The sequence below is a fragment of the Moschus berezovskii genome, chromosome 24 (assembly GCF_049115385.1).
Source record: "Moschus berezovskii isolate FMDL1 chromosome 24, NW_MosBer_1.0, whole genome shotgun sequence".
In the NCBI taxonomy this organism is placed as follows: Eukaryota; Metazoa; Chordata; class Mammalia; order Artiodactyla; family Moschidae; genus Moschus; species Moschus berezovskii.
Genome location: NC_142483.1, coordinates 53,758,270 through 53,773,388, shown reverse-complemented (window position 1 = coordinate 53,773,388; position 15,119 = coordinate 53,758,270). Strand labels below are relative to the sequence as shown.

Here is a 15,119-nt window from a genome sequence, read left to right as displayed (position 1 = left end):
CTACATTTCAATAAACCTTTATTTCTTAAATCAGATAGCATATTTGGCTATTTAGCTAAAATTTGCCAAACTCTGGGGTAGATAAAAAGCTCAAAACAATATATAGTAAAATCATTTAAAAATTAAACTTTACCTAGGTGACTAGTTGTAAAATCAAAATATGATTAATTTAATTTCCATGCTTCAAGCAACAAAGTTAGAAATTTTAAATTAAAAAATACTATGCTGAGGAACCATGAGGGCAATTACACTGAGTCATAAATACGGTATGATCTCACTATTTGTGAACTAAAAAAAAAAAAAAAGCACAGATACAGAGACCAGATTGGTGGTTGCTAGAGGCAAGCGGTAGATGAAATAGGTGAAAGGGAGTAAAAAGATACAAACTTCCAATTATAAAATAAATTAAGTCATGGTAGGTAAAGTACAGTATGCTGACTACAGTTAATATTATATTGCATATTTGAAAGTTGTGGGGCTTCCCTGGTGGTCTAGTGGCTAAGACTCTGAGCTCCCAATGCAGGGGGCCCAGGTTCAATCCTTGGTCAGGGAACTAGACCCCATACGCTGCAAGTAAGTGCAGCAAAATAAATAATTAAGCTAAGTTTAAAAAAAAAAGTTGCTGAGAGAGTAAATATCAAAAGTTCTTATCACAAGAAAAAAATTCTGCAATTATGTATGGTAAAGGATGTTAACTTGACTTATTATAGTGATCATTTTGTAATATATGCAAATCTTGAATCATTATGTGGTACAACTAAAACTAACCTTATATGTCAATTACACCTCTATTTAAAAAAAAAGAAAATGCATTGACTCTGTAGATGAATCTGGGGAGAACTTAACATCTTTGTAATACTGTTTTCCTATCCAGGAATGTAGCATGTCCATTTATTCATGCCTTTTAAAATTTCTTTCAATAAAGTTTTATAATTTAACAAAATATTATGTTTTTACCATAAAAGAAAAACATTTTCAGGTACCTAGAAGTAAACCAAACCAACCAAACAAACAAAAAAAACAGAAAAACTTTGAGGGGAAGAAGGATTAAATTTTAATGAGACATTAAAGAACCCTAAAATTAGTGGATAGATACTCTGTGTTCAAGGACAGGAAATCTCAATATCATAAAGATGTCCAGTCCTCCCAAACTACTGCCATAATCAAGCCTCAAACAGGATTTTTTGTGGAAATTGTCAAGCTGATTCTAAAATCTATTTGGAATACCAATGGGCCAAGAACTGTAGAAATAACCCTTATAAGTAAAAGGTAGAAGTACCTGCCCAACCAGAAATCAAGACTTACAAAACTAAGATGAAGATGACAATTAGGTTTTAGTGCAGGGATAGACCAACTCATCAAATGAACAAAATACAAATCGCAAAAACAGATCCACAAATGTATTAAAAAAACTGAAAAATGACAAAGAAATGATTCAGATTAACAGGGAAAGTAATTCAGTAATAATGTCCTAAAATTCAACAAAAGACTGAGATAATGGATTATCTATTTTTAAAAAGTTATTTCCTTTTGAAGGGAAATTTTAAAACTTTTTAAAAAAGCAATCTTAAAATTTAACAGCAGACATTCTGATTCACATGGTAAAATAACAGTCATCCAATTTCAAATCAAATGTTCTACGAAATACTCCAAAACGCAGACAAAAAGGAAAACAAATAAAACTGCCCAGAGCACATAACTTGTTATACACGTTCTCACTTCAAGCTTCAACTGTCCCATTATAGATAAATGTGGAGTATATACACCCTAAAACCAGCAATGTCAACTACAGAGCCCTTACTGGAGAGAAAACTCTGAGGGTTCTGTATGGAAGAGGAGGATCCTGGCAGGGGGCATGCAGGTATCAAGTCTGGCTCCTTGTAGAACCAGGGGTAAACAGCACCCAGACGAGGGGTACCCCTTCAAAGCCTGCTGGATAAAGGAAGAGAAGACACGGGTTCTCCTGGAACAAGATGCTGTCACAGAATCAGAAGTATAATAGAAAACCCCCCTGCATTAATTAGAAAAGAAGCTGCATTTCACTATACCAACAGAAGAGGGCATTCCTGAACTACGAAACAGTGTATTTTTCTTTCAGGCCCCACAGAATCACTTGTTATTTGAAAATATTCTTAGGATATTTGAGAAAACTTGAGTATAGAATGGAGGTGCTTAAAAGGAGGTGTATAATTAAAAAGAATAAATTTACAGAAAATAAAATGGCTTAAAGGAACAAGTTAAATATCACCACAAAGAAATCAGACAAATCCACAATATGGGAAAATCTTAAAAGGCAACTGGTTTAGACTCTTTTTTAAAAAAGTGAATGTTGTGGTATAAAAATTGGTAAAGGAATTGTTTTATACATAATACTATGAAATATTCTGGCATATGATAATGGTATTATGGTTATAATGAAGACATTTTTTAAGAATTAGAAGTTTCATATTAAATCCTTATGGGTGAAAAAAAAAATACTTATGGCTGTAATGTTGTGATGTGGACAATTTACTTTCCAACTGTTAAGTTTTGAAAAAAGTATGCATGGGAATATATCTATATGGAGATGATTAAAACAAATATGGCAAAATGCTAGTTGTTAAATCTGGGTGATGATTATTTGCTGTATGCCAACTGTGCTATATGCTAAAAAATTTTCATAATAAAAGCTACATAAATTCTAGCTCACTAAAAAGCTACAATAAGTATGGATTAACATCAGGGGAAAAGGAAACAAACTACAGGAATCAAAATCCATACAGTCAACACAATGGAGTATTTCTCAGCCATCAAAAAGAATGCATTTGAATCAGTTTTAATGAGGTGGATGAAATTGGAGCCAATTATACAGAGTGAAGTAAGCCAGAAAGAAGAACATCAATACTGTATATTAACGCATATATATGGAATTTAGAAAAATGGTAACCTGAACCCTGTATAAGAGACTGCAAAAGAGACATAGGCATTTAGAACAGTCTTTGGGACTCTGTGGGAGAGGGTGAAGGTGGAATGATTGGGGAGAATGGAATTGTAGCATGTATATTATCATAAGTGACCAGTCCAGGTTCGACGCATAAATTTTCCTCTGTTCATTTCTTTGCATTTGTGCTTTTTTAATAAAAATACTTTTAACTGTAAAGAAAAAAAAATTATAAAAAAAATAAATAAATAAATAAATAAATTTTGAGAAAGTCACAAAAAAAAATAAAATAAAATAAAATTACGTGAAATTCAAAAAAAAAAAAAAATGAAGTTGCATTTCCATTTTCCAAAACCACCCATCCACCAGCGTACTGTGTCACTAGACATTATGTACGATTTTACCTTGCGACAGAAACCATTACATTTAAAAATTCATTACAGCAAGGTTAGTTAGACACATGATGGATGCAGCTTTAATCCTGCCATATATTATTACAGTTAAAATGTAAATGATGAAAAATATTTTGTGCTTATCAGCATTTATGTGAAAATGTGTTTTACAGTGATATATGGTGTTATATTTCTATTATTGTGATGAAAAAGAAAGCAATACAAAAAGACGAAGTGTTTATTAAAACATGAACAAAAAAAGAGAAATAAATGGTTTTGCAGCACTGAAGAGATTATAGAAAGTAAATAAGCTAGATCAGACCTGTTTTATGTAGTAATTTTATAGTTTATTTTAATTATTTCAGTTGTAAAATACTGTTATACTGTTAATTAGTTCTGATTGTTCATATTAAACTATTGTAATGCAAAAATAAAAAAAAATGTATAACAACAACAAAAAAAAAATCCATACAGTCAGTAGTTATCTCAAGTCAATGGAGTAAAGAATGTTTCATCTAATTGCAAAGACAATAATTTGTCCATGCTTGAGGAAAAAATTAAAATGAATATACTGTCACCTTACAAAAGAATTTCAGATATACTGAACAAACTAAATGTAAAATAATTTTATGTTTTAGAATAAATTAGACTATTTGTATAAACTTTTGGGACTGGTCAAAATAGTCCTTATACAAGATAGGAAATTTGGAAGTAAAAAAAAAGGACAGATATTTTACCTATCAAAACAAAATTTTTAAATTTTGATATAAAAATGCCACAGACAAAAGAGAGACTGAGGAAATATTTGTGACTTATAATAAAAACATAAAAGGCCTAATATTTTAAAAATTGTAACAAATTGTTGAGAAGATAAAACAGTCCAATTTTTAAAAATGGGAAAATAATAAATTATAACTCATACAAGAGGATATGCTAATTCCCATTAGTAAATTCAAATATTCCAAATTTAACTGGAATATAAGCTCTAGGAGGACAGGTCTTGGTTCCATTCCCTGATATTTCCTAGAGATGACAAAAGCAGCAGCACGCTGAAAAAGTAAACATTTGTCATTGCTGCCTGGCTAGACAGGTGCATGCAAATTAAAAGAAAGCGGCACCAAATGACATTCACCAAAATGACAATCAATGAAGCTGCTATAGTCAACGCTGGAGAAGGTAAAATAATGTCTTTATTAAAATGAAAAACAAGCAACCTCATTTAAAGGAGTCTATTCTACAGATTAAACTGTGGAAAATTCTGAAAGAGATGGGAATAGCAGACCACCTGACCTGCCTCTTGAGAAACCTGTATGCAGGTCAGGAAGCAACAGTTAGAACTGGACATGGAACAACAGACTGGTTCCAAATAGGAAAAGGAGTACGTCAAGGTTGTATATTGTCACCCTGCTTATTTAACTTGTATGCAGAGTACATCATGAGGAACGCTGGGCTGGAAGAAGCACAAGCTGGAATCAAGATTGCTGGGAGAAATATCAATAACCTCACATATGCAGATGACACTACCCTTATGGCAGAAAGTGAAGAGGAACTCAAAGGCCTCTTGATGAAAGTGAAAGAGGAGAGTGAAAAGGTTGGCTTGAAGCTCAACATTCAGAAAACAATGATCATGGCATCTGGTCCCATCACTTCATGGGAAATAGATGGGCAAACAGTGGAAACAGTGTCAGACTTTATTTTTTTGGGCTCCAAAATCACTGCAGATGCTGATTGCAGCCATGAAATTAAAAGACGCTTACTCCTTGGAAGGAACGTTATGACCAACCTTGATGGTATATTAAAAAGCAGAGACATTACTTTGCCAACCAAGGTCCGTCTAGTCAAGGCTCCGGTTTTTCCCGTGGTCATGTATGGATGTGAGAGTTGGACTGTGAAGAAAGCTGATCGCCGAAGAATTGATGCTTTTGAACTGTGGTGCTGGAGAAGACTTTTGAGAGTCCCTTGGACTGCAAGGAGATCCAACCAGTCCATTCTAGAGGTGATCAATCCTGGGTGTTCATTGGAAGGACTTATGCTAAAGCTGAAACTCCAATACTTTGGCCACCTCATGCGACGAGTTGACTCACTGGAAAAGACTCTGATGCTGGGAAAGGTTGTGGGCGGGAAGAGAAGGGGACGACAGAGAATGAGGTGGCTGGATGGCATCACCGATTCGGTGGACATGAGTTTGAGTGAACTCCGGGAGTTAGCGATGGACAGGGAGGTCTGGCGTGCTGTGGTTCATGGGGTCGCTAAGAGTCGGACACGACTGAGCGACTGAACTGAACTGAATTCTACAGATTTCCTTCTAGAGAAGGAAATGGTAACCTAGAGTATACTCTTCAGAAGAGACTGGTAGGCTACAGTCCATGGAGTTGCAAAAGGGTTGGACACGACTTAGCCACTAAACAAAAACAAACAAAACAATTCTACCGATTAGAAGCACCAGAAGGTCCAAATATATAAGTACATGGATACCTGCATTCTTAGTAATGGCATTAAGTTGTGAACAACCTGAATGACATTGACAATGAAATGGTTTGTTAAATCATAGTACATCAATAATGTGGGATACTCTACATCAGTAAAAAAATGTGATAGCCCTCATTCTTGATGATAAAAAAACGAAAATATATTTTGTGGGGGGGAAAAAAAAGCAAGTTGCAAAGTGTTTACCAGCATATTTAATGTGAGCAAAAATAAAATCTAATCTGAATACCTACACAAATAAACACGGAATAAGATATGGAAGGAATAGAATAGATAATACTGGCTACTTAGGGCAGAGAGATTAGAGAGGCAAGATATTATGAATTTTTTCTTCTAAACATTTCTCTAATGTGAGACTTGTTAACAGTCAGTATATCTTTCATGGGCATCCCAGGTGGCTCAGCAGTAAAGAATCTGCCTTTAATACAGGAGATGCAGGTTCAATCCCTGGGTTGGGAAGATCCCCTAAAGAAGGAAATGCAACCCACTCCAGTACTCTTGCCTGGGAAACTCCATGGGTAGCCTAGCAGGCTACCTTCCATGGGGTGGCAAAGAGTCGGACATGACTTGGCAACCAAACAACATGTCTTTTACGTTAAAAAAAAAAAACAAAACTATGCATTGCATTACTAAGAAACACAAAAACTGATTCTAAAAAGGAAAAATGTCTCTGTATAAAATAGATAACTACTAAGAACCTACTAAGTACAGCATAGGGAAATTTACTCAGTAGTCTGTGGTGACCTAAAAGAGAAGAACACCCCAAAAAGAGGAGATACACATATATGTATGGCTGAGTCACTTTGCTGTAAATGGAAATCAACACAACATTGTAAAGCAACCATACTCCAATAAAAGCTAATTCTAAAAAAAGAAATTTAAAATTTTAATTAAAAAATTAAATGTACAACATGGTCATCACAGAAATAATGTTTATCAATTCAATAATATAATGTGATAAATATAAGCTTGGAATTACAAGCTATTAATATTAAAAACTTCTACTTTACATGGACCAAGTATAACAAGTCTAACTAATGGAAAAAGTCCCTCCCATGTGTGACCTATGTTAATGACATTTCACTCTTTCCTGAGACAAACTTTGAAGTCAATTTGCCTACCTGCATGACACTATAGTTTTCTAACACTTAAATCTCAAGTCAAAAAGTGTAGGCAAATGAAGCATGGAAAGGCCAAAACACTAACAAGCTAACACTAGTTGGTGTGATAATGAGCATGGCCAGATATTGTCATTTCTTTTCCACCTTTTTTTCCTTGAGCACTCTGATGGTCTGCTCAGTGGCTAATATGAAGCCCTACACATAGCTGGCTCTACACAAAGATGTAGACTAGAACAATAACTTATCTGTGAAGAGAGTGGGTTTTCAATATGCCTACTAATTTCAATCAAAATAGTCTGGTTGTTTATACTACTTCCTCCCTTCTCTTAAACATTCTGAATGCTTCATAAAATAAACTTTGCACAATGAATTTTTTTTCAAGTTTTGCACAGTAGGTAAAACGAAACTGAGGTAAAAGAAAATAACTGTAGCAAAACACATATATTTTTAGACATACCAGGCAATTAGGCAGCTTACTGATTAAAATTTAACTACTTATCAGTTAACTGTTCAAATCATATTTATCTTAAAACCAAAGTTAAGAAAGATAGCACCAGGGCTTCTTATGAATAAATGAGAGGGGATTCACAGTAATTTAAGACAGAACCAATCCCTAAATTCCAAATGTAATAGTGTTTTGCTACATAGGATAAAAATAAGAAATATGCATTTCATGTAGTATGAGGGAGGAGATGACCCAGAGATGATCCAAAAAGCCCTTAACACTGGGCCAAACACTGGGCTCTTGTCTCGTCTCTGCTAATAACTAACTGGTCTTGGATATATCATTTACTTTCTGAGTCTCTTCATCTGAACTGGGGTTGTATCATCTTTTAAGATAACTTCAGGGCTAAAATCTTCTGGATAGTATCAATTAGGGGGAAGAAAAGAGGAAGAAAGCAAGCAAAACAAAATACATAAACAGAAAAGTTACTTGGTTTTATATAATTTCAAAAACAAGAAACTAAGGTTTACAAATTAAAAATTCAGATTTCAAGATTAAATTCTATGAGATTTGTTTTATTAATTATATACCAATTTTCAAAATCTTGATTTTGTTTAAAAGGGAAAAGAACTTTGCTGTTTGCATGACAGGAATAAATTGGAATGATTAGCATAATCTGTGGAAAATAGATATTTGGACACAAGCAATAAAACAGGTAAGACAAGTAAGACAGGTAATTCTCAGTGACAAATCACTAACCTCAAAATCTGGTATGAATTATAAACAAAATCACTAACCTCAAAATCTGGTATGAATTATAAATAAGAGCAATTATATCATCATCTAACTCAATTTTTATTTTAGAAAAAGAATAGCAGACAAAATAATTGGTACAGGAATAGGGACATAACTCAGAAGACAAGCTTTAAAAAGGCAACTGTAAAGAGGAAAACACTAAAAAAAGCGTTTCCATTTATAATGAAAAATTACTAGTTTGCTTATTTCCAAATATTCTACTTTGTTAGGAATCACACTAGTTGAGGCTTAAAATGACTGATTTGTGGATGTTGAAAATAGTGGTGATTCCTATAGATTTTAACCTCAGAACTTTAGGATCTAAAGTTTAGTGAGTTTAGTACTGGTGTCAATATAACAAAATTATTTTTGTGCTTCACCCACTTATTAAAAGCATGACCAGTTCAAGTTGCTTAAATTCTCCAAACTATAGTCTGTTTATAAGTAAAACTGAGATAATAAAGTACCTAAATCAGAGTTTTAATAAAACTTGAGTTTTATTAAATTCAAGGTTTAAATGAAAACATACATAAAAACAGCCCCTAGTTTTTTTGAAAAAAACTATTGACTAAAATACTATAGAAATGTAAATATCTGAAATAATCAAGTATATTCACCAATTGTATTGAAGCCATTAAGCCAAAAGAAGGGAAAATGTGCTTATCTAAATTCCTACTATGAAATCACAAATGTTATTCAGAAAATGGACTGTTTAAGGGAATTCAATTTATCCTTATTCTAATTTGCAAATCATAAAGACACTTTTGATATCCACATAATATGGATTTTCATAGCAATGGTATATCAATATGGAGCAACCCATAATCTTTTTAAAAAAATTCTCCTTGGTTTAGAGGCCACACAGAATGAGAACAGGTTGGCACATCGAGCCAAAGAAGAAAACAAAACTAACACAAAAGATTAAACACAGGTCCTACTGACTTTAATTAACTGGATAGGATATTTTGCTAAAAATAGTATACACCTCTTTAATCTCGACACATATCTCTGGGAGAAGTAAATTAAACTCCAAAACTTCAAAGTAGATTCAATCAGGGTTCTAAAGAAGCTCACTTTATTTTTATTTTGGAAATCTTACCTGGAAAGAAATTTGTTAAACACAGTGAACTGTGATTGGCTTTTACGACTACTATATACCTCTACCTACTCTACCCTTTCAATTAGGAACTAATCATGCCTATTTATTACATACCACGGAGTAGCAAACAAAATGCTTGGACTGAATCACCATTATTCCACATAAAGTTATGAGAAATGAAATGTACAGTCTAGAAAATGCAATAGTTATAACAGAGGCAGGACACTCAAGTATTTGAAAGTATCATGTTAACAAATAATCCACCTTCTCTGCCTAAGTTACAAGGAGCAGATTTTTAAGCAATATAAAACATGAATTAAACTATCCAGATTTGAAATGGCTTATAACTTTTATGAAGGATACTATGCCAAACTGAAAGAGCATAAGCAATCAATGTACCTTTTGATTCAGTAGTTTAAAAATTTATTTCAAGAAATGGCTGGAGATGTGCTGAAATATATACATAAGAGACTGATGGCATATGACAGACGAAAACATGAAAGAAACCTAGATATTATTTAGTCATGAATAGTACTCTTGCCTGAAAAATCCCATGGACAGAGGAGCCTGGTGGGCTGCAGTCCATGGAGTCGTGAAGAGTCAGACATGACCGAGCGACTTCACTTTCACTTTTCACTTTCAAGCATTGTAGGAGGAAATGGCAAACCACTCCAGTATTCTTGCCTGGAGAATCCCAGGGACAGGGGAGCCTGGTGGGTTGCCGTCTATGGGGTTGCACAGAGTTGGACATGACTGAAGCGACTTAGCAGCAGCAGCAGTTTTAAATTAATAATTTAAGACAATGAGAAAATGGTCAGGGTAAGTATTAATATAAAGAAAAAAGGTATACAAACCTATACAATGAAGGATGCCAATCCTGCCCTCCTAAGAAAATATCTGTATGTGTAAAAATAATTGGAAAAGTAACTATAAAAATAACTGGAACAAAGTACAGTTGATTATGTCTTGTGTAGTGGTACTGCAGATGGTTTTTGTTCCAAATTTAATCCATGAATATATACTTAATCAGATGCTGAATAATCAGCCATGTATCAGGAATACTGTGAAAGGGACTGCTATACCTAAATAGTAAATTTAACTATATGACTCCCAATGTCCTTTCTAACTCAAAGATTCTACAACTCTAAGAAAACTATCTGCGACTGATTTAAAAATCAGTAAGCCTCTGCCAAGAACAAAAAAGCTGAAAGTTGTATTTTTAAAGAAGGACTGACAGCCAAGAATTGCATTAATTTCTGAGCAATATCAGTATCTTCTGGCTAAGAGTTTTTTTCTTAGATAGAAAAATGGGCAGTGAACCTAAATGAGCTATGGCAAACAAAACAAACAAACAAACAAAAAATTGCAGAATGAATATGCTATTGCCAAAATAATGAGGAGGAGGAAGAGAGGAATGAAGAAAAAACGAAGGGGTATCCCTTGTTTTCATCAAAAGGGCTGCCACCAAAACAGACAGCATACTCTGTATGAGTGATTAATGATGACAATCCTGAAAGCTACCTACTCTTCTATCTGGTAAGATTACAAATCAGAGAAGGGAATATGGTGTTAAGAAAGTTTCTGCTTCTTTAAAAAGAAATCTGATTTTATACATTTGATTAACATCAGAATTAAGTGACTTTTAGTAGGTAAACTACGATCTCAACTTTCATCAAAGAAAAGAAAAAACGTGAAAATCACAGCTAATTATAAACCACTGGCTCAGAGTCACAAAAATGTTAAATATTTTCACAATGCATTTTAAATATTAATCCATTTTAAGCCAAGACAATTTCATAAAATAATTATCATAATATCACAGATCAGAAACTTGTAAGTCAAAATAAAGAAAACATATTCCCCTTGTAATTAGCGAAGGTTGCCATTTGTTACAAAAGTAAGCCACCATAGAATGTCAGTAACTTTATACCAGAGATAAGAATCCATAATAGACATCATGTAACAGGATATAATGACTACAGAATGAGAATATACTCCTAAAATTGCAAAACAAAATGATTAAAATACTAAAGTATAAATTACTCAAAATATCGAGAAATTATTTATATGCATGCAAATATACATGTATATACCGTACCATACCATCTTTCTTACTAGTATTAAAAATATTTAAAAGATGAAATATTTATAATAGTTTTACTATGTTTAGAATATCCTATGACGTAGAAAATAACATTTGGTTGTATAGAAAGATCAAGAAAACACAACTTATAGAACCTGGTCAAAATACAGCTTATTTTTCTTTCCTTTTTGTTTTTAATAAAAGAACTGTAGACAAAAAGAGAAAAAACAAAATCCTGAAGACTATGACTTTCCCACTAGCTATCATAAACAAGGAAAAATCTATTTTCCCAAATTATAATACATAAATTTATTAATAAAAAAGAGAAAGAAACTACTGTCTTTTTAGCATGAAATATTTATCCTTTTTCTTACAGAATTCATTTTACTGTAAAAGCCTGGCAAAACTAGCACCTTAAAAATACAGCTTTCTAATTAGTGGATGAAAAAAATACTCATAAAAAATTCAAAGATAAACAATATGCTAAAAAGTTTAATATGACCAAAGAATACTATGTGTTGTATAATTGCCATAAAACCTGGTTTTTCCTATTTATTATTATCTAATCCAGAAAACATTTTTGAGGTAACTTTACTTGACCACCACCCATTTCCTATTGTGACAAATTATTCAATACCCAGTATCTTAAACCATTTCTTCCATGTTAGAGTATTTAAGACTTCTGCTCTAGATGAATGTATATGAACATTTTATGAATCAGTACTTCCTTAACAACTAAAGCACCTGAAAATAGCCAAATTCTGAAAAACCTTGAAAACAAAAAGACCCAAACCCCTAACACTCCCTTAAATATCTTTTTATGGCATCTGAAAAATAAATAATCTCAAGAAAACACAAATTCACATATGTTCTGACAGGAAATATCAATATATGATATTTTAAATGTTTTCGGAAAGGCAGCACATTCTTCTGAGTGCTGCAACAGATTCTCTAGCTCTGCAATCCTGCTGCAGTCATGAATAAACATATTCCTCTGAAGTTCTGTGTATGTGTGGCCATATCAAGGGCACGAGGTATGCACATCAGATTTGAAATGGATTTACATTACCTCCAACCTTAGGGCCACCTGCTGAACCAGGCTTCCTTGCACTGTTGACAGGATTTCCGGATGTTTTAGGTGCAGGAACCTTGAAGGCCGAAGCAGCTGATGATGGCCTATTTCCATCCACTGATTCTTCATCATCAAAGCTTTTATCTGCACAAAGTGTTAGAAAAATGTATTTTAAGAGAACCAAGCTTTGCTCAATTTTCCATAAGACTCAAAAATCAAAAAAGGTATGTATAAAGTCATTACTAGAAGATAGATAATACAAAATAAAGCTCCTTTGAATAAGCATTTATAAACTAACACTATATAAAATAACCCAGTGTAATTTAAAATCAGTTTACAATATTACCTTAGTTCTTACCTAGATATATTAAGTCACAACATAAAACCAAACACATTAACGCTAAGAGTAGTAAGAAGAATTTTTCATTTCTCTGCTACTCATACAAGCATTTTCTGCCAGCTCCTCCCATAGTGCATCTTCCAGCACACCCTGCCTTATTTCTTATACCCAGATTCTGCAACTTACAATCACAGATCCGTTTGCAAATCAGTCGCCTCATTCCTCTGAAAGCTCTTAATTTCCCTCACCCTATGATGCTCTGGATAGTTCACATGGCCAAATACAATAGATTTGATACTAATCAAAGATTCTATCAAAAACAGACAGCAACAACCACAGAACCACCACTGAGGTTTGTGCCGGCATTTTTCTTTCTCTTCCCTGCCCTAGGTGCTGTAACAGCCAATCAGCTACAAGGTGACATCATCTTATGGCAGCTACTGCCAGATGAAAGGTAAAAATTCTCCATGTATTTAAAAAAATTCTCCATGAAGCTGCAATCCTTAAGTCTATAACAAAAATGTCAAGGGTGTTCAATACTAAAGGTTTATAAACCTAAATGTGTTTCCTTCTCTTTAATCCACATGAAAATTTATACAAAGAAAAAATAACCTTTTCTGCAATGTTTGTTCTGCTGGAGTGCTTATTATTGCATCAGTAAAACACGGAGTATCACAGTGCTCGTTACTGTGCATAATTAACTCTGTAATCTTACAATTTGCTGTTTCTGTAGGCCACAGAAACCAACTGAACAATTTGTTCTCATCAACAATTCAAAAATATTCTACAAAGTTCCTTTTGGACTATTTATGAATAACTACACTAGTATAACCTCTTCGTATAAAATGAACCCTCCCACCCACAATCCACCCTCTAAATCAGAAGACGCATGCATTTTACTCGTCTGAGAAGATGGTTTTCTCTAGGACCCTGAACAAACCAACCACGACAAACAAGATGGGCGAGGCAGAGAAGCAGCTTTACCACAGGCTTCAAATCAATATGCCAGAATCTCTTCCTTTCAGTCTGTATCCCTTACCTATGCAAACACCCACATCAGGTAAAACAGAATCATCCCTACAAACCACTGCAAGTCCAACTACTAAATGTATTTAAAAAAATACCAGACAAGTGTTAAGACTGTTTTATTTACTGGAAAAATAAGGATCAAATAGACACCCTAACACAAACCACATTACACTTCAGCAAGTGTTTTTCTTAAACAGTACAATGTGTAGGAAAAACGTATCTTTTAGTTAAAAAATCTATACATATTTTAGCAATACGCTACTGGCAGCCAGTTTGGATCAATTAAATCTATGGAGACTGCTCTGTTAATAAACATTAATATAATCTCAAATAAAACTTTTTTTTATGGACCACCACCCTATTTTTAAAAAACACAGCTAGAGGGACAGAGTATATACACAAATCTACAGAGCAGCCAGAAGTTCCCATGGAAACAGTGCTCTCTGTTCCTACACACACACAAGAATTGAAATGAGTAAATACTTCTACCACTTAAAAATAATTCACTCTTAACTTTCTAAAACTACTAGGAAATTAATTTTTCCCTTTTTATTAAAACAAGGCAGAGAAAAGTATATAAATTAAAGCATGCAGCTCAATTAATTTTTGCAAAATGAATATGCTAGTGTAACCAGTCTCCAGACTAGTAGATCATTATCAACATTCGGTAAGCACCCTCACTGAAATGACCTAAAGTCGTTATTTTCTACCAAAGCTAACTAGTCTAGTCAATTTTGCCCATTTCTGAACTTTTATACAAAAGGAATCAAATAATAGGTACTCTAGTATCTAGTTTCTTTTCACTCAATAAAATGTTTGGAAGACAAATTTTCACTGCTTCAAGTTTTTTAGTGCATGAAATGTGCCACGAGTTATTAATATCCATTCTACTGTTGATAGACATTTGAGTTGTTGTCTAAGATTGGTATAAAATAGTGCTAAGAGCTAAGCAAAGTTAAAGGGTTCTAAAGCTTTCAGTATTAATGTAGAAGTAGTAAACACAGTGATTTATTTTAGGTTACAGTAAGCCAAATATGCAACTTTGCAAGGGGTTACAAAGACTGTAACCTCTAAGGCAGTGGTACTCAAAATGCTGTCCCAGGCAAGCAGCTGACCATCATTTGGCAATGTGTTAGAAATGCAAATTATGAGGCCCCAACTTAAATCTAATGAATCAGAAACTCTGGATTAACAAACTCGCCTGGTGATTCTGATACAAGATCAGGTTTAAGAACCACAGCAATATGGCAGAAACAGGCAAACTTTTTCTAAATGGTCATATAGGAAATATTATAAGCTTTGCAAACCTTACATATATGTAGTCTCTTTGTGCAAC

The 15,119-nt window shown here is 33.5% G+C and overlaps 1 protein-coding gene across 16 annotated transcripts in view; it reads right to left on the bottom strand.

Annotated features, from left to right (window-relative positions):
- CLASP2 (cytoplasmic linker associated protein 2) overlaps positions 1-15,119 on the bottom strand; it is a 182,846-nt gene that overhangs the window by 114,144 nt on the left and 53,583 nt on the right. For 12 of the 16 annotated variants that reach the window (XM_055414697.2, XM_055414701.2, XM_055414704.2 and 9 more), the window contains one exon: positions 12,412-12,558. In XM_055414697.2, the coding sequence (XP_055270672.2) occupies positions 12,412-12,558 (147 nt within the window). Of the gene's footprint in view, positions 1-12,411; positions 12,559-12,940; positions 13,136-15,119 lie in introns of those variants that run through there. The other 4 variants (XM_055414714.2, XM_055414711.2, XM_055414708.2 and 1 more) reach the window with 3 other exon arrangements.